The 25919-nt window shown below is 34.1% G+C and overlaps 1 protein-coding gene and 1 long non-coding RNA gene across 3 annotated transcripts; one reads left to right on the top strand and one right to left on the bottom strand.

Moving 5' to 3' along the window:
• Positions 1-21405: 21405 nt before the first annotated feature.
• Positions 21406-21865, bottom strand: LOC149185023 (uncharacterized). Its single transcript, XR_016257346.1, has 3 exons — positions 21807-21865; positions 21563-21697; positions 21406-21469 (listed from the first exon to the last, which is right to left on the bottom strand). It is a non-coding gene; the product is annotated as an uncharacterized LOC149185023 (long non-coding RNA).
• Positions 21866-22618: 753 nt separating this feature from the next.
• LOC149185022 (uncharacterized) lies at positions 22619-24644 on the top strand. Of its 2 annotated transcripts, none has more exons than XM_089417758.1 (6): positions 22619-22955; positions 23117-23350; positions 23461-23547; positions 23745-23861; positions 24025-24087; positions 24331-24644. In XM_089417758.1, exons 1-6 carry the CDS (start codon positions 22632-22634, stop codon positions 24514-24516), a joined length of 1011 nt encoding a protein of 336 aa, XP_089273884.1. In that variant the 5' UTR covers positions 22619-22631; the 3' UTR covers positions 24517-24644. The 2 variants fall into 2 exon arrangements, with proteins under 2 accessions (XP_089273884.1, XP_089273883.1); XM_089417757.1 differs by having other exon boundaries at positions 23962-24087.
• Positions 24645-25919: the final 1275 nt, after the last annotated feature.

Here is a 25919-nt window from a genome sequence, read left to right as displayed (position 1 = left end):
AAACACATAATTTTCAGTGCATAAATAAATATAACAATAATCCAACCTTACCTTGATGTGCCAATAAATTTTCTTGTGACTAAACACATCCACGCCATATCTCAAGGGACTCCAACCCCCTTGACAAATCCACTTATAACTAGAGACTAGTTAATATACCTGTCAAGTACATGTTCATGACTATAGCACATATCCACATAATGTCAAACAAAATCAAAGTTAAGAAGAATTCCTGTATGCAAAGCACTCATTTGTTTGGAATTAGGGTTTCCAACATAGCCAAATGAATTATTGTCCAATTCATTTCTTTTACCCTTTTTTACCTTGTTTCAATCGAGGCTTACTATGTACTGCCACATCTCCCAATTGTTAGTCATATAAACATATCAACTATTACCTTATCATACTAATACCAAGCAATTTTCCTGCAACTACTCACTCATGTCAACCACATGTTCCAAATATCAAGACAATCATATCTATCAATTTGGAATCAACATTTACAAGGACTAGCAATCATGTCCTAATCCATAGTAAACTCATAGTCATTAGACATAATGCGACAATTGTGAACTACATTCAAGTATATATAAATTGTCTCAACACATATGTGTTAGTACAATCATCTTAAACCAATATCATTGGAACACATACTCATATTATGAAATTTATCAAACATTCAACCAACTTGCAAACATACCATATTAAATAAATCAACTAGACACCAAACACTCAAACACTAAATAGATGTCATAATCAAACAGTCAAGCACAAGGTAGATGACATAAAAAAGTTCATACCTTAATGTATCTCAGGGGAGGCAATCTTGTCTGCACAATCAATCTTGTTAGCATGATTAAACTTCTCAACACATCAGCTTAAACATAAATAAGATCATGTTATCCATAACAATCACTAAATAACATGTTCACATCCTAACTCATAAATAATTATCATTTATGCATAGAAATCACATATGTACAATCAATCTAGATTAGTACAACACAATGTCACAATAAGTTGACTCATACTTGTATGTCATAACCCTAACCATATGCATAGGCCAATCCAATTTAGCATGATACATATGACGTCAAGATCTTAATGAAATAACCCTAATCATTAGGTTACTAGCATATAACAACAATAAGCTATATATCATGCTCATCAACAACATATAACCTAGTCACCAAGTTATCTAATAGAAAACAAAAATAACAATGCATACAACTATAGGTTACTATCATTCTTGACTATCCGACACATGTGCATATAGCTACACTAATCAACTAACATCTATCATGAATGTAACAATAACATCAAAAGACATGTACATAAACCTAATGCATATAAAAATCCTTGACTTACATACCTGCATGCCAAACATACAATACTTGTATGATGATCTTCTCTTAACCCAAAGTCTAATGATGCAACCTCATTATGATGATCTGCATCTTATGCTCTATCTCAGCCAACACATTAGCATCATAACATAGAATATCACCCGGATGACCTAAAATGCATACCATGACTTCACAAGGCATGTTTGACCTACTATTCATGCATAACTATAACCAAGACCATACATGCATGACAACTGCATATAGACATATAACACATAAGTACCAACCATATTCACGTCATTCTAGCTAGAGTCCAATCATCAATGCATGACCATAGAAACTACATAAACCATGACCTCATGCATGACAACAAAAACCACATCACGTGCACTTAATAAAATGTGAACATCGACATGCATAAAAAATGCATATTCAACCATACACTCATGACGACGCATCCTAACAACAACATCATCAACCTTCAAATGGCGACATCATTATAACCATGATCAACACCATGCAAATGAAACAAGAACATGGACTACAAACATAAGGAACACACATAAAATCGAATGAACACATGACCAACACACAACCCATCCAGTCCGAGGGGTGAACCATGCTTTGATACCACTCTGTAACACCCTCCTCCCACATCTACCCAAGCAACCATTCAACTGGGGTAAACATGCAACGAGAGGCCACTATGATATGATTTGACCTCCTAAGTCACGTTAAGGAGGTGGAACTAACGGAAACACACCATACAGAAATTCAACATCAGCTTCAGGACCCTAAGGAACCAATCCAACACTTTAGAAAATTTTCCCTTGGGTCCCACTGAGCTTTTGGACAACTGAAGCCTTCGCTGCTCTCATGTTATATGCATTAAAACGTCCAAAAACCCATATTCGCTCTCATAGGCTTGCTTTCCAACATCTAGAGATTCACTTAGTCAGCGCTATGTTAGCGTCCCGGGGATTTGAGCCTCTTTTTTAGGCCCAGAGCCCAAGTCACTGCCTAGAATTTAACCATCTCTTCATAACAACAAAATAACATTGAAATGACAGTACTAAAGAAAATAGTTGTTTAAGACCTTGATTGGACCCCTACTAACCATGACAGAAATTTCATCAAACCTATCACGAATATGTAAACTCCAGGTGTAAATAAAATATCTGAGCATAAGGGTCTCATACTTATTTGAGATTTCCCATGAAGCATTGATGCATCAACAAATTAACTGCCAATCCATCCATAAGGTCATAGATACATTGATCATTCAATTACAAGTAAAAACACGGTGAAGATCATATATAGTTGCTGTCGTAAAACACATATATAAACAAAATAATAGCAACATAAATACTCGTGAAAGTACAACCATATAGACCACATATAATCCATCAAAATTCTCATAAAACTACAAGGATAAATTACCTTTCATTAATGATCCAAAATCCAACCCCGAGATGGGACTTCCACGTTCCACCCGATCGTAGAATGGCTGAGCCAAATCTCTCTTCAGTCATTCACCCCCGTGCCATATTCCAAGCATGAATGTGGGATCTCATAAAACACATCAATCAAAACTCATCTAGGGTTTCCAGAGGCCATCCACCTCAACCCATCAAATTAGTGATTCCACCTCACAGTCAGACATTGCAAAACCATCATTAGATCGGTCTCCATCCAAGCCTTCCAGGGCTTCCAGAGCGTTTTTTCCAATCCAGTTCTAGGACTAGTAACTCAATGCACAACTACCGCCGTGATCTAGAGCGTTTGTCCAACCAAGGCTCCAGGACTAGCAACTCAACCCACCAAGGGCTTCCAGAACGTTTGCCCGACCAAGGCTTCCAGGACTAGTAGCTCAACCCAAGCTAAGGAAACATGAGAACCAACCAAAACAAAACAAGGAAATAAACCCACAATCTCCATGCCTATCCATGAAATTGCAAGGCCAGGCAATCCATTTCCAATCCAGGCAATCCTCCATGCCAATGACAGATCATGACCAAGAATCCACATGCATATGCCATGCATGCCAAAACTAGTGAAGAAATCATACACGCAACTTGGTACTTGCAAGAAAAACATGTTGTAGTTGTTGATCCCAATGTCCTCTTGCGCTTTCCTTCTCTTCCTTTGCCTTCTTTCTCCAAGAATCCAAGTATCCAAGAGTATGAGAGAGAGATATAGAATAGAAGAGAGCTCCACCAAAACCTGTCAAAAGCTTACATTGACTAAGCCTGAGCCAAGAGCTTGCCAATTGATCCTCAGAAGCCTTTTTATTAATAATGTCTTTATTTTCTTCATTTTCCTCCTCACATGCAACTTGTGACCTTTCCAAAGCCTTAGCCATTTCCTTTGCCAATTTCCTAAGCCATAATAAACTGAATCAACACCCATTAGGATGTTTCCCCCACCATTCAACTTGGAATACATGTCCCATCACTATGGCCATTTATATATTGTTACATGAGTTTTTAAAGAGGGTTGTTACAGCAAGCCTTTCAAAATTAAAAAAAAACATAAACTTCTGGTTATAATCTCAGCATGCCTCCGAATACAAGGCATCAAGTAAATATATATTGGAGTCTCATCCCCAAATTCTCATCAAATAAATTGACCTTATATAATTTATAGCCAAATGGGTAGACTGGCATCCAGAAAACAGATTTGAAACAAACTTGAAAATCCTTTCTACATGTGGGTATCAGAGAAATGGATCCTACAAATACCTTAGGACCTTGTCTACAAAGAAAAAATGGGGAACCACAATGGAATACAACCCACCCACCCCAATTAATGTCGCAGAGTTTACTCATATAATGGAGGAGCCGACCAATGAAATAGTTACTAAGATGAAGGAAGGGCACTAGCAAGAAGTGAAAGGGGAAAATTAGGTACTTTTATACAGATGAATGTGAGTTCTAGAACCCAGATGGAGAATATATATGGTTATTGAATGCCCATGCACTAATGCTATCTCCCTCCATGTGAAACCCTTGGATTCCAACTCTGATATTGGTCTATTGTGGCTTCTTTCTACTGGCAAAATGATCCTTCCTGTAAAAAGGGTCCAAGGCATGGTTCAATCCAAACTATATAGATATCATTCCCACAGAGACTAACTTCTATCAATCATCTATCATGTAAAGGCTTTCCCCAACAAATGAAACACTAGCCAAGATGAAGGAGAAGGCCACAATACTTGTTCATCTTATTTTTAGTTTTTTGCATACAATTTTGAACACGTGTTTACAAATGTCATTTGTCTTGGTGGTTGTGATAAAAAGATGGCTACTCAAGCACTCAAATATGGGTGTGGGAGGTTGAAGATATTAAATGAATATGTGGCTATAAAAAAATGTGGGCATTGTCAAGTTGAAGACATTTTAATGGACATTTGGCTATAAAACAATTCACTAATGTCAAAGTATAATAATGAATGCAAGTATAATAATGAATGGGGACAAAACAATCAAACTCATATTAAAAATGTATTGTCATTTTACAAATTGATAAAATTTATCCATATAATATGAAAATGATATAGATAATGTGATCATTATTATTGCCAATTTAAATAAATAATTTTCTAAACTGAAATAAAATTTCAATTTTAATATATATTTTTTAAATTTGATATTTATTAAAATTTACAATAAAAATTGTAAATATAAATATATTATGCAAAGATGGAGTGTCGACCGTTTATACGGTTTCATTTGGCTGGAATAAAATGTTGGATTTTCACTAAGTCTTATCCCACAGCAAAACAACGTTGTTATCTATGTAATCAATTATCCGCATCTTGCTAACAATTAATCATCAAAATAATGCTAAAGTGGAACACATGAATAGACATACAAGTCATTTTTATTTTCAGCATTGTTATCTATGTAATCAGTTATCCGCGTCTTTCTAACAATTGATCATCACAATTAATCATTACAAATCATTTTTAAAAAATAAAATTATTACGCCGTTGACCCGATGTCGCATAAAACTTTAATGGAAAAGACTTAGAGATCGTTTACCTGAAGACTATCTGTGAATTTTAAAAAACTATTAAAATCTAAAAAACCATATTAAAAAATTATTAATTATGAATAGTTTAAAATTTTCTACCATAAATTTATTGTTATTAAATTTGCTAATTTAAGAAATTAATTAACTCTTAAAAAATAAATAAACCTCAAGGCAAACGGTTTGGCAATCCAATTACAAACGTGGGAAAATCCAAAATAAACTTCAAAGCAAACGGCTTTGCCTTCCATGTAACATATAATACTAGCCTCTGTCCACTGAGATAAAATGTTCAGTTTTACCTCTCTAGGCGGAATGATGATTGTTGATTGTTTCCTGATAGGGTCATTATATAGGTTTCTGAGGAGGGTAATTTGGAGTAGCTCAGCTCTGCAGTAACTGTGTTCTGTCAGGGTAAGCTTTCAATCGTGGGTATCGTAAACTGCCTGCCAGCCAATACAGTCAGACGCGAAAGCCATACAGTGTGGGGACTATGCGAAGCCGGCAAATATGGTAACTGCCAATGTGGTAAATAAAACAAGCCCTACCTAACCGGTGCCACTTGTCCATTGCTGACTGTAATTCGTTCACACATGACATGAACACCTACCTCCTGGGCACGGGGGATTTATAAATAGTTCCCGCACATAGAACTTCCACCTCATTTCAGGGCATGGTAAATGAGAAAAGGTAACACTGGGTTTGTGCTATTGGGGTTTGTGCTATTGGGAAAGATCCTAACTTACTTACTAATTAACTGCCTCCTCCTCTGTCCACTGAGATAAAATGTTCAGTTTTACCTCTCTAACATCATCGAGAAAGTCTATCACATGTTTTACAGTAGACACTGGAACACAGTAAAAAGAATGAGCTCGATGGATGGGCCACTCTCTCTTTTTTGAAACATAATATTCATGTGGTGTTGTTGTAGCAACAAGATTAAATGCATCCATTTCTGATTTGTTGCTTAGCTTAATTTCGTTGGTGGTGTGAATGGAAAGGTTTTTGGTTTTTTTTTTTTTCAAAGTGGAAACCTATCCACTCATGTGTCAAACCAACAATGAGGATAGCCATCTCTAGCTGCTATCCGCGATTGTTAATTTGACTCATCACTGTAAAATAGGAAAACCATGCCACCTGTAATAACTCGCTGGTGGTCCGTAAGGGAGCACGCTTCCACTCCTGCCAGATACCTCTGGGTCTTGGGCCGTTAACCTATTCCTTACGTCCGAGAAAGACGAACTCTTAAGCAAGCAGAAACAGTTTTACGGCATACTCCAGGATTCTGTGATTAGAAGAAAGAAATTATTTTATTTCACTAATCTAGAAAATTATTTTAACGGTCAAAAGTGGGTGAGTGATCGACTTTTCTATTTTTCATTTCACGAGTCTAGTGGGACGAGACTCCATTGTTATGAAAACTAACTTAATAAAAATTAAGATGAAATTGGAATTTATTGTTTAAAGTTGTTTATTTATTTTAAATGTATGATTGAAATTTTATATTTAAACATATAATTTTAATTATTATATATAATAGTAAAAAATATATATATATTTATTTAAAGTAAATTTATTAAGATTTACCATTTATTATTTGTAAAGTTATTTTTTTTAATGATATAAATTGGTGTAAATGAATTAAAACAATTGATGAATATTACTATACATCAATTTATGATATGTATTAAATACTTATTTTATAATGCATTTTACATTGTCAAAATTAAAAAAATCATAAAAATTAATTAAATAGTAATTTTATTTTATTAATAATAAACTAATTAATATGAGTTAAACATATATACATTTAAAAAAACTGTAAAAATATTCTTAACCATAAAAATATTCATCTTTATTTTACCATGTAGATAATTATTTTGTAAATAGACTGTTACAATACTATGACTACATACCATGACTTATCAATACCGCATGCCTAAAACACCATAACTCATTTTACCGCATATATATATAATTGAATTAAAAAGCAAAAAGAGTATAACTACCTTGAAGATAAATCTCCACCATAGTATTGTTATGTAAATTTTATGCAATGTTTAATCTTTGAATGGATATTCCACCCAAACATCATGAAAATAAAAAAGCTGAAATGATATGTAAAAAAAATGTTAAATAGAAGTTTTTATAAAATGAAATTAAAACTAATCCTTAAAAACAAATAAATAAATAAATATCTATGAAAAAAATACAAAAACAAAACATATACCTACCTTAAAACCATTATACCAGTCATAGCATGCTCATGACAACCAATGGAAACTATTGGGTACTAGTGTCCCACAATGGCCCTGCTCCTGAAGTGCTCTACCAACATACTACTCCATGTTAAAATTTCTTTCACTGTTGTTGTTAATTCTTGCATTCGATTTCAACCACCCAATCGGGCATGTTCATGCAATCCTGTACCAAGCACATAATTTCCATTAGATCCAAAATAAATTGAAACAACTTCAAATCATACCTCATTGGTAGCTCGTCAATAAGGTATATTTTCAATTTTGTTTGGTTCATGTCACAACAAGTCAAACTAACATCTTTGACAAAATCATCATGTATAAACATATCACATCATGTTAGCACAAAACGCAACCATCATAGATCAAAATCATATATCACATGTAACCATCATAAGCCATAATCATAGATCACATGTAATCATCATAGACTAGAATCATAAATCACGTGCATGATAAAACTAAAATGAAATGTCGATACTTATCCTTTAATCAATCCTTGGCTTTCATCTCTGTCTTTATTCTGTATGCACTCCGAATCGGTTGTCGCACTTGACAAACACCCAATGCCTTTTCCTCAACCATGTGCACGTACACATAGTGTGCATCACACACATACAACTACACACATCACACAACACCATGCAATACATGCATCTACACTCAGTGTACAACACAACAAAATACATACTCCTACGCCCAGTGTATAACACAACACAACACGTATACGTACACAATGTACATCACAAGACATACATATGCACACAACATGTGACACCTCAAAATGCATACAACACAACTCATACATCTATATCCGATGTACAACGCCGCACAATACATGTACCTACACCTGGCATACAACACAACAAAATACATGTACTACACAAAGTACAAAACAAGGAATACACATGTCATGATACACAACTACACAATGCACATACATAGTACCGCATGCCCATAACACATCATGTACGACATGCACATAATACCACACATACACCAATACCGTATGTACAGCATGTACACAATACCATCTGTACACCACACCACCTGCACAACATGTACACAACGTCACATGTACACTGCACCATCTATACAATGTGTACACGATACTAGATGTACACAATACCACATGCACGACATGTACACAACAATACATGTACACAATGCCACATGAATGACATGTCCACAACACTGCCTGCACATAGCGCCATTTGTACAACATGTACACAACACTATATGCACACAACATCATATGTACCTAGCACCACATGTACAACATGCACGCAACACCATCGGTACATAACACTGCATATCCAACACGTACATAACATCATCTATACACAACACTGCATATACAACCTGTACATACCACCATCTATACCCATCACTACATAAGAAATATTCACACAACACTATCTATACCATCATGTACATAACATTGCATAAACAACATGTACACACACTATATATGCACAAAATCTCATGCACACAATAACACATATGCAACATGTACAACATATGCAATATATGCACAACAATAGTACCACACATCCAAAACCACACTGTCTCTACCAGGTAACCTTGCTTCTAGCGTCTCTCTGCCATCCATGCTTGTCCTAGCATGCCACGAACCACACGACTTTCATTTTGTTGATGCATCCCTTGGTATAACATGTCCATAACATAGACATAATATAATCACATAATGTCAATTCGTAACCACATGATGCTGACCTCGTAGATGCATTAGGCTTCTCTTCCCAATTGATTCCTCATGAACCTGGAATCTCTTCATGCCATTCACTTGCATAAGAAATCATTCCTCCACATGAACGATCCCTGACAACCCTGTTAAACAGTGACATAGATACATACATATATAATAATTAGCATAAAACAATCATCATCCTATCAGACAACGACATACATACATACATGTATACATATATAAACATCAACATAATGATGATCATAACATATTTACCAGATAACATAAGGTCTAGGTAAAGAGAAATTCCTTATTTGTGCACAGCATGCACAACATTGAGAACCATTGTTCCCAACTTTGTCAAACCATCTGACACCTTAGGTTCATCTAATTTACCTTTTCTAGTTGCTCTTCTCATCTTTGTACTACCATTGTCCATTTACCACAATGCACCCAACCAGTCCTACCGACTGTCATAGTCTTACTTTCCATTGTGCTTACTCATGCACCAAGCTTCATCTGAATCTTACATTACATTTAGGGTACCACACAACTCTCCCTAATCTCCATTAAGTTTTCTCTTTGTCAACCAATTCCCAAGAGTCAAAACATAAAAGACAAGCACAAGAAACAAACAAGAAGAAAACCATGAAAACCAATAAAAACACGACTCCACAAACAAAGCGGTATGCCCATACACTGACATAAACAAAGCTACCAATCAAGCATAACAAATAACGAAATACCAAAAGCACAAGACTGACAATAAACAACATGAATAAATCCCCATGGTTCCCAGTGCTTCCAAGGAAAGCTCAACCCGAGCCTTCTTCAAGATTTCATTGTAGTCTCTTTGCCATGCAATATCTTGCATCATACTGTCATAAACACAATTTTCAGTGCATAAATAAATATAACAATAATCTAGTTACCTTACCTTGTTGTGCAAAGAAATTTGCTTGCGACTAAACACATCCACGCCATTTATCAAGGGACTCCAATCCACTTGAGAAATCCACCTGTAACTAGAGATTAGCTAATATACCTGTCAAGTACATGTTCATGACTATAACACATATCCACATAATGTCAGACAAAATCAAGGTTAAGAAGACTTCTTGTATGCAAGGCACTCATTCGTTTGGAATTAGGGTTTCCAAACATAGCCAAAGCAATTATTGTCCAATTCCTTTATTTTACCCCTTTTTACCTTGCTGCAATCGAGGTTACTATGTACTGCTACATCTCCCAACTGTTAGTTATATAAACATATCAACTATTACCTTGTCATACTAATACTAAGAAATTTTCCTGCAACTGGTCACTCATGTCAACCACATGTTCCAAATATCAAAACAATCATATCTATCAATTTGGAATCAACCTTTACAAGGACTAGCAATCATGTCCTAATCCATAGTCAACTCATAGTCATTAGATATAATGCAACAACTGTCAACTATATTCAAGTACATATCAATTGTCTCAACACATATGTGTTAGTACAATCATCTTAAAACAAGATCATTGGAATACATACTCATATTATGAAATTCATCAAACATTCAACCAATTTGCAAACATACCATGTTAAATGAATCAACTAGACACTGAACACTCAAACACCAAATAGATGTCATAATCAAACAGTCAAGCACAAGGTAGATGACATAAACAGGTTGATACCTTAATGTATCTCAAGGGAGGCAATCGTGTCTGCACAATCAATCTAGTTAGCATGATATAACTTCTCAACACATCAACTTAAACATAAATAAGATCATGTTATCCATAACAATCACTAACTAACATGTTCACAATCACTAATATACCTGTCAAGTACATGTTCATGACTATAACACATATCCACATAATGTCAGACAAAATCAAGGTTAAGAAGACTTCTTGTATGCAAGGCACTCATTCGTTTGGAATTAGGGTTTCCAAACATAGCCAAAGCAATTATTGTCCAATTCCTTTATTTTACCCCTTTTTACCTTGCTGCAATCGAGGTTACTATGTACTGCTACATCTCCCAACTGTTAGTTATATAAACATATCAACTATTACCTTGTCATACTAATACTAAGAAATTTTCCTGCAACTGGTCACTCATGTCAACCACATGTTCCAAATATCAAAACAATCATATCTATCAATTTGGAATCAACCTTTACAAGGACTAGCAATCATGTCCTAATCCATAGTCAACTCATAGTCATTAGGTATAATGCAACAACTGTCAACTATATTCAAGTACATATCAATTGTCTCAACACATATGTGTTAGTACAATCATCTTAAAACAAGATCATTGGAATACATACTCATATTATGAAATTCATCAAACATTCAACCAATTTGCAAACATACCATGTTAAATGAATCAACTAGACACTGAACACTCAAACACCAAATAGATGTCATAATCAAACAGTCAAGCACAAGGTAGATGACATAAACAGGTTGATACCTTAATGTATCTCAAGGGAGGCAATCGTGTCTGCACAATCAATCTAGTTAGCATGATATAACTTCTCAACACATCAACTTAAACATAAATAAGATCATGTTATCCATAACAATCACTAACTAACATGTTCACATCCTAATTCATAAAGAATTATCATTTATGCATAGAAATCACATATGTACGATCAGTCTATATTAGTACAACACAATGTCACAATAAGTTGATTCATACTTGAATGTCGTAACCCTAACCATATGCATAGGCCAATCCAATTTAGCATGATACATATGATATCAAGATCTTAATGAAATAACCCTAATCATCAAGTTACTAGCATATAACAACAATGAGCTATATATCATGCTCATCAACAACATGTAACCTAATCACCAAGTTATCTAACATAAAACAACAATAACAATGCATACAACTATATGTTACTATTATTCTTGACTATCCAACACATGTGCATATAGCTACACTAATCAACTAACATCTATCATGAATGTAACCATAACATCAAAAGACTTGTACATAAACCTAATGTATATAAACCTAATGCATGTAACAATCCTTGACTTACATACCTACATGCAAAACATATAATACTTGTATGAAGATCTGCTCTTACCCCAAAGTCTAATGATGCAACCTCATTATGATGATCTGCATCTCCTGCTCTATCTCAACCAACAAAATAGAATCATAACATACCAATATCACCTTGATGACCTAAATTGCATACCATGACTTCACAAGGCATGTTTGACCTACTATTCATGCATAACTATAACCAAGACCATACATGCATGACAACTGCATATATACACATAACATATAAGTACTAAATCGTATTCACGTCATTTTAGCTAGTGTCCAATCATCAATGCATGACCATAGCAACTACAAAAACAATGACCTCATGCATGACAACAACAACCACATCACGTGCACTTAATAACATGTCAACACTGACATGCATAAAAAATGCATATACAACCATACACTCATGTTGACACATCCCAACAAAAACATTATCAACCTCCACATGGCGACATCACTATAACCATGATCAACACAATGCAAATGAAATAAGCACATGGACTACAAACATAAGTAACGCACATCAAATTGACATGAAAACATGACCAACACACAACCCATCCAGTCCGAGGGGTGAACCATGCTTTGATATCACTTTGTAACACCCTCCTCCCACATCTACCCAAGCAACCGTCCAGCTGGGGTAAACATGCGACTAGAGGCCACTATGATATGATTTGACCTCCTAAGTCACATTAAGGAAGTGGAACCGACAGAAACGCGTCATACAGACATTCAACATCAACTTCAAGACCTTAAGGAACCAATCCAACACTTTAGACAACTTGCCCTTGGGTCTCACTGAGATTTTGGACAACTTAAGCCTTAGTCGCTCTCATGTTGTAGGCACGAAAATGTCCAAAAACCCAAAGTTGCTCTCACAAGCTTGTTTTCCAGCATCTCGAGACTCATTTAGTTAGTGCTATGCCAGCGTTCCCGAGATTTGAGCCACTTTTTAAGGCCCAAAGCCTAGGTCACTGCCCAGAATTTAACCATATCTTCAAAACGACAAAATAACATGGAAATGATAGTACTAAAGAAAATGCTTGTTTAAGACATTGATTGGACCCCTACTAGCCATCACAGGAATTTCATCAAACATATCACCAATATGTAAACTACAGGTGTAAATAACAGATCTGATTATAGGGGTCTCATACTTATATGAGATCTCCCATGAAGCATTGATGCATTAAGATATTAACTACCAATCCATCCATTAGGTCATAGATACATTGATTATTCAATTTCAAGTAAAAACATGGTGAAGGTCATACATAGGTGCTGTCGTAAAACACATACATAAATAGCATAATAATAACAAAAATAATCATGAAAGTATAATCATATAGACCACATATAATCCAACAAAATTATCATAAAAATACAAGGAGAAATGACCTTTCATTAATGATCCAAAATCCAAACTCACTGTACAATGGCTGAGCCAAATCTCTCTTCAGCCATTCACCCCCTGTGCCATATTCCAAGCATGAATTTGGGATCTCATAAAACACATCAATCAAAACTCATCCAGGGCTTCCAAAGGCCATCCATCTCAACCCATCAAATTAGTGATTCTGCCTTACGGTTGGACATCACAAAACCATCATTAGATCGGTCTCCATCCAAGCCTTCCAGGGCTTCTAGAGTGTTTGTTCCAAACTGGCTTCCAAGACTAGTAAATCAACACACGATTGCTGCTGGGCTCCAGAGCAATTGTCCAACCAAGGCTCTAGGACTAGCAACTCAACACACAACATTTTCCGGGCTTGCAAAATGTTTGAACAACCAGGGCTTCTAGGACTAGTAACTCAACCCATGCTAAGGAAACATGAGAACCAACCAAAACAAAACAAGGAAATAAACCCACAATCTCCATGGCTATCCAGGAAATTGCAAGGCAAAGCAGTCCTTTGTCAATCCAAGCAATCCTCCATGCTAATGACAGATCATGACCAAGAATCCACATTCATATGCCATGCATGCCAAAACTAGTGAGGAAATCATACATGCAACTCAGTACCTGCAAGAAAAACCCGTTGTAGTTGCTGATCCCGATGTCCTCTTGCGCTTTACTTCTCTTCCTTTGCCTTCTTTCTTAAAGAATCCAAGTATCTAATAGTATGAGAGAGAGAGAGAGAATAGAACAGAGCTCCACCAAAACTTGTCAAAAACTCATACTAACTAAGCCTGAGGCAAGAGCTTTCCAATTGATCCTCAGAAGCCTTTTTATTAATGATGCTTTTATTTTCTTCATTTTCCTCCTCACATGCAACCTGTGACCTTTCACCTCTCTTTTCTCATAATTTCCATTTTTTTCATAAGTAAATGTGCCAAAAATGTAATTTTGTCATTCCAAAGCCTTATCCATTGCCTTTATCAATGTCCTAAGCCATAATAAATTGAATCAATACCCATTAGGATGTTTCCCCCACCATTCATCTTGGAATACGTGTCCCATTACTATGGCCATTTATATATTTTTACATGAGTTTTTAAACAGGTTTGTTACAACAAACCTTTCAAAATTCAAAAAACATAAACTTCCAATTATAATCTCAGCATGCCTCCAAGTACAAAGCATCAAGTAAATATATCTTGGAGCTTCATGCCCAAATTCTCATCAAATAAATTGACCTTATATAATTTATAGCCAAATGGGTAGACGAGCATCCACAAAATAGGGTGGAAACAAACTTGAGAATCCTATCTACATGTGGGCATCAGAGAAATGCATCCTACAAACACCTTAGGACCTTGTCTGCAAAGAAAATTGGGGAACTGTAATGAAATACAACCCCCCCAATTAATGTCGCGAAGCTTACTCATATAATGGGGGAGCCGACCAATGAAATAGTTACTAAGATGAAGGAAGGGCACTAGCAAGAAATGAAAGGGGAAAATCAGATATTTTTATACAAAAGAATGTGAGTTCTCGACTCCAGATGGAGAATAAATATGGTTATTGAATGCCCATGCACTGATGCTCTCTCTCTCCATGTGAAACCCTTCGATTCAAACTCCAATGCTGGTCTATTGTGCTTTCTTTCTGTTGGCAAAATGCTCCTTCCTGCAAAAAGGGTCTAAGGCATGGTTCAATCCAAACTATATAAATATCATTTCCGCAGAGACTAACTTCTATCAATCATCTATCCCGTAAAGACTTTCCCCAATGAATGAAACACTAGCCAAGACAAAGGAGAAGGCCACAATACTTGTTCATCTTGTTTCTGGTTTTCTACATGCAATTTGAACAAGTGTTTACAAATATCATTTGTCTTGGTGGTTGTGATAGAAAGATCGCTACGCGAGCACTCAAATATGGGTGTGGGGAGGTTGAAGACATTAAATGAATGTGTGGCTATAAAAAAAAATTGGGCATTGGCAAGTTGAAGACATTTTAATGGACGCTTGGCTATATATAATAATGAATGAGAGGAAGCAATCAAACTCATATTAAAAATGCATTGTCATTTTACAAATTAATAAAGTTTATCCATATAATATGAAAATGCTATAAATAATGCGATCATTATTATTGCCCATTTAAATAAAAAAAATTCTAAACTGAAATAAAAATTTAATTTTAATATTTTTTTAAATCGATATTTATTAAAATTTATCATAAAAATTGTAAATAGAAATATATTCTGCCAAGATGGAGTGTCGACCGTTTATACGGTTTCATTTCGTTGCAACAAAATGTTGGATTTTCACTAAGTCTTATCCCACAGCAAAACAACATTGTCACCTATGTATCAATTATCCGCACCTTGCTAACAATTAATCATCAAAATTAACATTCAGGACAATTTTGTCGTATTGTCCATTTATGTTGTGCCAAAGACTCGAAAAGGAAGATATGTTTCTTAGTAAAAATATAAAGAATCAATTCCCATTTTATGGTTCTTGTGGGCGCAACGTTTATACCGTCAATTCGGTTGTAAATATTAACTAGATAAATTGGAATTTATGGTTTAAATTTTATGTTTAAAGTTATTTATTTATTTTAAATGTATGATTGAAATTTTATATTTAAATATATAATTTTAATGATTATATATAATGGTAAAAGAATTTTTTTAATATTAATTTAAAATAAATTTATTAAGATTTACAATTTATTATTTGTAAAGTCAATTTTCTTTTTGATATAAATTAATGTAAATAAATTAAAACAATTAATGAATATTAATAGGCATTAATTTATGATATGTATTAAATATTTATTTTATAATACATTTTACATTGTCAAAATTTTAAAAATTATAAAAATTAACTAAATAATAATTTTTTTTTATTAATAATAAACTAATTAATAGAGTTAAATATCTATATATTTAAAAAACATGTAAAAATATTCTTGACCATAAATATTCATTTCTACTTTACCATGTAGATAATTATTTTGTAAATAGACTTTGTTATAATATCATAACTACATACCTTGGCTTATCAATACCACATGCCTAAAACACCATAACTCATTTTACCCCATATATATTTATATAGATATAACATTTTTTAATTAAATTGAAATGTAAAAAGAGCATAACTACTATGAAACAAATCTCAATCCTAATATTGTTATATAAATTTTATGCAATGTTCAATCTTAAAATAAATACTCCAACCAAATATCATGAAAATAAAAAAATGTTAAATTAAATCTTTTATAAAATGAAATTAAAATTACTTTTTTAAATAAATAAAATAAATACCCAAATATCATGAAAAAAAAAATGTTAAATTAAATCTTTTATAAAATGAAATTAAAATTAATTTTTTAAATAAATAAAATAAATAAATAAATATCCATAAAAAAAAAATTGGTTGATAATAAAAAACATCCATGTAAAAATAATGAGAATACATATAATAATGAGCATGGATTGACATACCATGAATAAAGGATAGATGGGAGATTAAAGGAATACTATTAAATAAAATTAAATGAAAAAAAAGACAGTTAAATGGCAAATCAATCATCTATCACGTAAAGACTTTCCCCAACAAATGAAACACTAGCGAAAATGAAGGAGAAGGCCACAATTTTGAACATCTTGTTTTTGGTTTTTTGCATGCAATTTTGAACACGTGTTTACAAATGTCATTTGTCTGGGTGGTTGGGATAGAAAGATCGCTACGCACGCACTCAAATATGGGTGGCGGGAGGTTGAAGATATTAAATGAATATGTGGCTATTAAAAAATGTGAGCATTGTCAAGTTGAAGACATTTTAATGGATACTTGGCTATAAAACAATTCACTGATGTCAAAGTATAATAATGAATGTCAAGTATAACAATGAATGGCGACAAAACAATCAAACTCATATTAAAAATGTATTGTCATTTTACAAATTGATAAAAATTATCCATATAATATGAAAATGATATAGATAATGTGATCATTATAATTGCCAATTTAAATAAACGATTTTCTAAATTGAAATAAAAATTCAATTTTAATATTTTTCTTAAATTTGATATTTATTAAAATTTACCATAAAAATTGTAAATATAAATATATTCTGCAAAGATGGAGTTTCGACCGTTTATACGGTTTCATTTCGCTGGAATAAAATGTTGCATTTTCACCAAGTCTTATCCCACAGCAAAACAACATTGTTATCTATGTAATCAGTTATCTATGTAATAATTAATCATCAAAATTATGCTAAATAATGCTAAAGTAGAAGACGTGAATAAACATACAAGTCATTTTTATTTTCAGCATTGTTATCTATGTAATCAGTTATCCGCGTCTTTCTAACAATTAATCAATACAAGTCAATTTTAAAAATAAAATTATTACGGCGTTGGCAATTTAAATAAATAATTTTCTAAACTGAAATAAAAATTCAATTTTAATATTTTTTTAAATTTGATATTTATTAAAATTTACAATAAAAATTGTAAATATAAGTATATTCTGCAAAGATGGAGTGTCGACCGTTTATACGGTTTCATTTCGCTGGAATAAAATGTTAGATTTTCACTAAGTCTTATCCCACAGCAAAACAACATTGTTATCTATGTAATCAATTATCCACACCTTGCCAACAATAAATCATCAGAATTATGCTAAATAATGCTAAAGTAGAAGACGTGATTTTTTTATGTTTTTTTTTAACGTCCGTGTTATCCGACAGATAACTGATGATTTCCACCTGGGTTCGTTGACGTTGACACAGCCAGTGTGCTTCTTGCTTGCACAACATATGAAAGTCCAGATTGGACCGGTCTGCTCTCAATTCGAAGAGGAAGCACCGATATTTTAAATATATGTAACTGACTTGGAAGAGGAGGAGGCCGTGGTGAGTTGGAGAGCATCTGCATCCTCTACAGGTAACTTCCTTGGACACATTTCAAATGCTTTTAGGCATAGATTCTCTCGACGTGTTGGAAGATGGATAGCGGACTTGTTCCGACATTGGTTGTTGGGTGGCTTTCTCACTGAGAAGTGTCCCCCCTTGATTTCACATCCCTATGCCAATAGGAGGAAGCGATATGCCTGCAGATGATTTGCTGCGTGCTAGGTAACTTCGTGGCTAGACCATACCTATTTCTCTAGCCTACTGCTTCTCCCTGCATGCTTATTCTATGCATGACTTAACCTGCCTCATACTTTGCCTGGGTTGACGCTTGGCATATCTTTTTCCATCTGTCTCCGGTCACAGTCTTTCTATCTTCCTTATTCCACACCTTTTGGTTGCTGTTGGAGGTTCTGGCTCCATATCAAGCCACTTCCTGGGTGGACGAGACTGAGCATTTTGAGGCTCTTTTCCATAGTTCTCGCTTCGGTTTCGGTCCTATTCTACTGGTGTATAACTATTTTTCAGCAGTAATCCTTCTGGGCTGGGTCTGCAAATTTGGTTATGATAATTGAAGCTCTGTCATCGACATTGGTGCTCTCCACTCGGTATGCTCGAGCTTTATGCCGGGGTCAGCTTTCTCAGACTGGTGGGGGATAATTATCAACTTTCTTAAGAAATTCTTCATCATTTCCAAACCATGTTCAGACTTTCGGCTTAGGCTTGGTCAATGGTGGTGTGTATATGAGATTTACTGTTGTTGCATTGTATGCCCGTTTTCGTTCTCCTGAGTCATTATCTGCGCTGGTGCATCCTGCACATTTTCTGGCGTCGAGGAATTTGAATTTTCCGTCGTCGGGGATTGGCTGTCGGCAATTCCTATTTCCACCCCCATAGCAAAGTTAATGCTATGGAGGGTACCTCTGTCAGAGCCCGGCGACAGCATCGACGGCATCGACCATACCTTTCCGGCTGCCCAGCAAAAAGCCCTCTCCGACCTGCCCGCCGCCAACCTTGCAGTTCATTCATGGCATTGTATTGATGAAGTAAATCTGCCGAAGTATGGATCCGCCGCCAACCTTGCAGTTCCCAGGACATCCCTCACATCGTATTGATGGCATCAGGATTAATGCCGGAGGGGAGAGCTCACCAACCTCCTCCGGCCTTCAAAGTCCCGGCAGATTATCTGCAGTTCAATTCGGCAATTCGGAACAGAGCAGACCTGGAGCACCTGGCCACTAGTTATCGAGAGCAGCGGTCTGCAAGGTTAGTGCTGCTACATCTTCAGTAAATGGTGGATGTACTAGTTCTAGTTTTTAGCAAACGGAAGTTAAATTGTGTTCCAAAATATATACTGTAATGGAATTTATACTGTAAAACATATATTTTTGACTGCTTATTAAGTTAATCCGCCCTGTAAATCCTCTCTTGTATGTGATTTGTACGTAAGGGATTTCGTTTTCATTGTTATTGGAGATAATTTGATTTCATCGCCGATTTTTGTGGACACATTTTATTGCTTTTTATTTGTTGAATTCAGTTATAGTTAAGTAAGTGTGAAAGTTCAGGTTGTTTCTTTTAGGGCGGAGAGGGGGCTTGGGTTTTCTCAGACGGCCGCAGGGGTGAGGCGGTTTGAAGTTCGTCGGCTTAAACCCTCTGCCTCCGTGCTACGGCCTTTTAGGCGTGCTGCATTTTTATCTTTTTCGATCGTGCAATATGCGGCGTTTAGCTGAAGCGGCCTTTTATTTTCTTGGATCTTTTAAGTTGCTTTGTTACCTTCTCCTGTTCAAGCTTTGTTTGCGCGTTTGAACGATAGTTTGTTTGGCGTATCGGCTTAAAATAGCCGATTCTATTATTGGAAAACTTGATCAGGCCTTTTGATTCTTCACGAGAAAAACTGCCCAGTCCAGAATGGTAGATTCTTGCGTCGATGCACTGATCTAGCTTTATTCTCACGTTTTGCCTGTCTTTGAATAAATTATTTTCATGTTTCTCGCCGTTTTGCTTTGTTGATTTGTTCCTCCAATTGAAAGAATACCTGGGTGATATTCATCATCATGCAAATTTGTTATGAAAAATAAATACAAGATGCTTCCAACAGTCTCTAACTCAGTTTCGAATTCCCGCAAACTTTGTCGATGGTGTGTGTATATATAGTCTTTTAATAGCAATTGTCTTACAATTCTTGAGAATACATTTATAAACTTTGCTCAGTTGAGAAAACCTACTAATAAAAATTTTCAGTCGTAAAAACAATTCGAAAGAGTTTAATATAGAAATATTCCACGTCATATTCTCACAAGCATCCTTACCTGGAACTCAATACGGAGAAATTGAAAGCTTAAATACCTAATTACCAAAGAAAAAGTGAACGCTTAACCACCTCTTCTTTAAAAAAAAAAAACTGTTTTCATTAAAAAGAATTCATAGTTGTAATAACAACTCCAAATCCAAAGTACTTTACTATAAAAAAATATCCCGGTCCTTATTCATAAACGCATTACACGTTCAGTTGAAATCCAATAGCGAGAACTTGAAGGGTTAGATACCTAATCAGTAGGGAAAGGTTTCGAGGTTTGAATACCTCAGCGGGGCTCTCATTGTAGAGAAAGGCCATGAGATGGTCAGAAACTAATGAAGCAGATGTTAGGCATCTCTGAATCTGCATTATGTCATCATACATGAGAAGGGCCATGTCCATGTGCAATATTACTAACCTTGGAGAACCTGGTCAGGACATCAAAGCATTTTTTAAACAAAGGACACATATTGATGTTGATATAATTCTTAAATCCATGATATGATCCAGAGAAATAATACCTTGACCCATTTTGTTCGCATCCCCTTTAGTAAATGGCTTAGGCTGATTTGAACGGTAGAGAGCTATAATGATCATACATACTAATAAAACTGAACCCAACGAGATGCAAACAATAGCTGGTGTTGAGACGGAAGCTGTCCATTTTCAAAATCAACTCAATACTCTTAAAAATATAATTTCACAGGAAATTTAATCACAAAACAGAACTAATCCATGGAATCTAAAATTTATTTCTGTTTTCACCTTTCGATTGTCTGGAGTATATCCCACAAAGTGATCCAATCCAATTGCCACAAAGATCTAAACATGTTATTATTATAGTGAATTTTGGATTTGGGTAAAAATCTCAAAAATTTTATTTTTGTAAATACAGTGTTTGAATACTTGCTCGTCAACTCTCAACTAGTTTTCTTGGAAAAGCCATTGAAGGAATTTGGCATACCGGTGTGGTAGTTTATGGGAAGGTGTATTACTTTGGGGGTGGTATTCAACACAGCCCTACAGGGCAAACTCCTTATGGAAAACCGTGGAAAGTGGTTGAGTTGGGTGTCACTCACGTCCCGATGGAAATGTTTGAAGAATTCCTGGAAGAAATAAGCCCTCGCTATACAGCTGAAACATATAGTTTGTTGCACCATAACTGTAACAACTTCAGCAATGAGGTTGCACAGTTTTTGGTTGGCTGCAACACCCCAGATTTCATCCTTAGGCTCCCACAAGAAGTGATGAACAGCCCAATGGGCCCTTTAATAATGCCAATGATAATGCAGTTTGAAGCTACTCTAAGAAATAAATTTAACACCGTCAAAAACACATAATTTTTATTTACATTTACTAAAATCTCTGCAATTTTTTTCTTTCAAGAAATTCCAAAGAAAAAAACATAATCGTTAAACTAAAATCAGACTAAAATCAGTGGATGAAAGCACTTACAGACTTTGTCCTTGCCGGATGTGCAACAGTGACCACAAAAAAATAGATATGAATATTGATTTTTATTTTAATCTGTTTTTATGATGTTTTTAACAACATTGTTGTTTACATATTCATTTATAAGGAAGTAAGAAAATGGAGGAAATTAGACATGAATGGGAGGTAACTATCAAAGGCACCAAGCAAGTGTTCACTTGTCTTGTTGGTGGCTGTGCGGGGAATTTGAGTCGATCTAAGCTATCTGGCCTTAATCATCATCGCGCTACCACCCACAATCTCCCACCAATTCCTCCACGTCAAAGAGGTCGAGCAAGAGATGCAAATGCTACATGGGCGGTCAAATCAACAAGTGCAGTTAAAAGGCAAAATGCCAAAATACAATATGACTTAGATGCAAGGCTATGTCGTGCACGACAACAAGCATATAAAAGATTTGTCAATGAAGAAATTCTTTCAGCTGTAAGTATTTATTAGTATTTATTTGTATATGATTTTTTATTAATATTGTCAATGAAGAAATTCATTCAGCTGTAAGTATTTATTAGTATTTATCTGTATATGTTTTCTATTAATATTAATTTATTGTTGTGGACTAAATTCATTGAAACTTGTTTTCACAGTCAGTTGCTACATTTGATCAGCTTAATGACACTTCGAAGCAAAGGATTTGTGAAAAAATTCAACGTTGGGATCAGAGTCTACCTCGTAGACGCATGCAGACAATGAAGCGCATAGATATTGCTATAAAAGAGAAAGCAAGCACTGAGGTTCCCGATGATGTGGGGGAAGAAGGATCAGATGGGCACAGCCATATATTAAACTTTGATGAAACCAATCAGGACAATGACAACACAGTTGAGTCCATTTTTTTGCAGATATTAATTTTTTAGACATTTTAACATTAAATAATATTTATATTTATTATAATTGTATACTAATTTCTCATTGTTATTGATATGCATAGCCTAATCAACAAAATTCCCCAAATTCAAGCCACCAACCATTGCGACGCTCACCTAGATTTCAAGGTTTTCAAGGGGTTACTGGGCCAGTAAGTTTTTAATCCATATAACCTATTCCAGCGAAAATATTAATATATAAATTGTTATGTTTTACCATAATGATGGGATTAAATTGTTATGTTTTACCATAATGATGGGATGAGAAATGGATGTCCTGTATTATATATCCTTATCTTTGATTTTTTTTTATTATGTGCGTGTGTGTTATTTCTTATTTATGGTGCAGGTGTTCCCTTTGGAACCATCACAATCAATGAAAACCCCTTGTAGAAGCCTTAAGAAGAATGGAAATGAAATGGTTCAAATGCTACAACCATCTTCATGTCCAATGTCACAATGCAAGGTAAGACTATATTTATTTATACTCTTATAATTTTATCATATTTTTACATTTAATTCTTTTTGATTCACATACTTATATCTATGTATAATCTAATGTTCAGAGTAATGAATATACATCTCCTAAAACACCTTTGCACATGTATGATGGTGGACATGATACTCAGCAAAAATCACATTCTCCTCAACCATTGCGGCATTCACCTAGACTTCAAGATAAATTAGGAGAGGTAAGTTATATACTACATATCTTAGCTCATAATAACATTGACGTATTTTTTTATGACTAGTTAATGTAATTTCTTTTCATATTCCTTAGATGTTCACCATATTCTCATTATATCTATATAGATTTTGATATTTATTGATAGCTAGTCAATGAAATGTATTTTCATATTCGTTACATGGTCAGCATATTTTCATTATATCTATGTGGATTTTGATATTTATTGATAATGTTTTAATTTCCACAGAAAACAAAAAAGATAAATGTTGATGCTATGGTTAAAAGGACCAAAATCACGCCAAAGGACTTGAAAGCTCGTGGGTTCAAGTCACGCAAACAATACATAGAGCATATATGTTCAACTAGCATTGCTCTCACTAAACCCACTAGGTTTGCTACTTTGAAGGCTAAAGATTCCAGCAAGTTTAAATGACTTAGGCTACAATAATATAACTTTAGCCATTGTTTTATCTATAAAGGGGCTACAAGGACAGTTTCAATATATGTAATCTCTGTTTTTTTTAGACTTTTTAATACATCATTTTTTTTTCCAAAAATTGTTTCCACATGCTAAGTATGTCTTTAAAATGCCAACATCTAAGATATTTTGTAATTTTGTAAATAAATCCAATTCCAAATATTTTTTTTTTTAAAATTAAATTATTTTTGGTGACGTTGTGCTTGAAAATGGCAAGTCCTGGATTCAAAAAGGATATATACATTTTTGCCACCAAAATTCTTTTAACTACGTTAGAAGTCGCTAGTGGATATGAAAAACAAACAATATTAGTTAAGTTCCAAAATTTTAAACGTCTAAACTTTCGTTCTTGCCTGCATCAACACCGTGTCTTGTTTTATATTTTATACAGCTTCAATTTAAACAGAGTTAACTTTAGTTTTTATTTTTCATTACATTTTATGCTTACTAGAAACGATATTATTTTTTCAATCAAACTTGCATGGAGAAAAAACTTATACATTCACATGTTTTTTAATTCCCTAATGATTATCTTTTTTATCTGGAATAATATATGAAATAATATATAAATGGGTTAGTTTTGATAAATAATTGAATACTCAAAAATACTAAAAGATTACATGTTTTAATATTTAATTTTTTAAAATTATAAAATTATAGTATATATATATCATTTGGGTATTTAAAAATGTCTTACTATTTTATATACAAAATAGAGAATTTTCTTGATTACTATATATTAATTTATTTTTTATATGAAATAATATATGATTTTGTTTAATTTTATTTTTAAAATAAAATTAAAAAAATAGAATTTTTAGAAATGAATTAACAATTTTAGTTTTTGGAAAGTTTTTACTAAAAGAAATGTATACCTATTTTTTAATATGAACATTTTATAGTAATAAATATTTATTTGGTTCTTTTCGATTCTCTTTTCTTGTTTCACTTGCCTTGCCTTAACTTTGTTTTTAAACATTGAAGTTAGAGAATGACAAAGAAGTGCAATGATCTGTAAAAAGGAGTGCAAGAAGCATAAGGATGAAGAAGAGCCTTTAACTCAGATTACTTTACAATGGTTCATAGACATTTTAATCCATCTTTACTTTACATGCAAAATGCATTATCAATATCCAATCAGTCTATATTCACAAATAAGATTTTGGAGTGAAACAAAAATTATATGCTATATGGATAGATCACACATATATAGAATAAATTTATGTGGGATTGAGAACAAAAAATGCTTATGTTTGCATGAAGTATTTTCATTTTATTTTTTCATGAATAATATCAATATATAGAATAAATTTATGTGGGATTGAGAACAAAAAATGCTTATGTTTGCATGAAGTATT

The sequence above is a fragment of the Pinus tabuliformis genome, chromosome 3_2 (assembly GCF_031772625.1).
Source record: "Pinus tabuliformis cultivar Carrire ecotype Pingquan chromosome 3_2, CPIR1, whole genome shotgun sequence".
In the NCBI taxonomy this organism is placed as follows: Eukaryota; Viridiplantae; Streptophyta; class Pinopsida; order Pinales; family Pinaceae; genus Pinus; species Pinus tabuliformis.
Note: the sequence above shows the minus strand (reverse complement) of the source record. Positions and strands in the feature narration are given on the sequence as shown.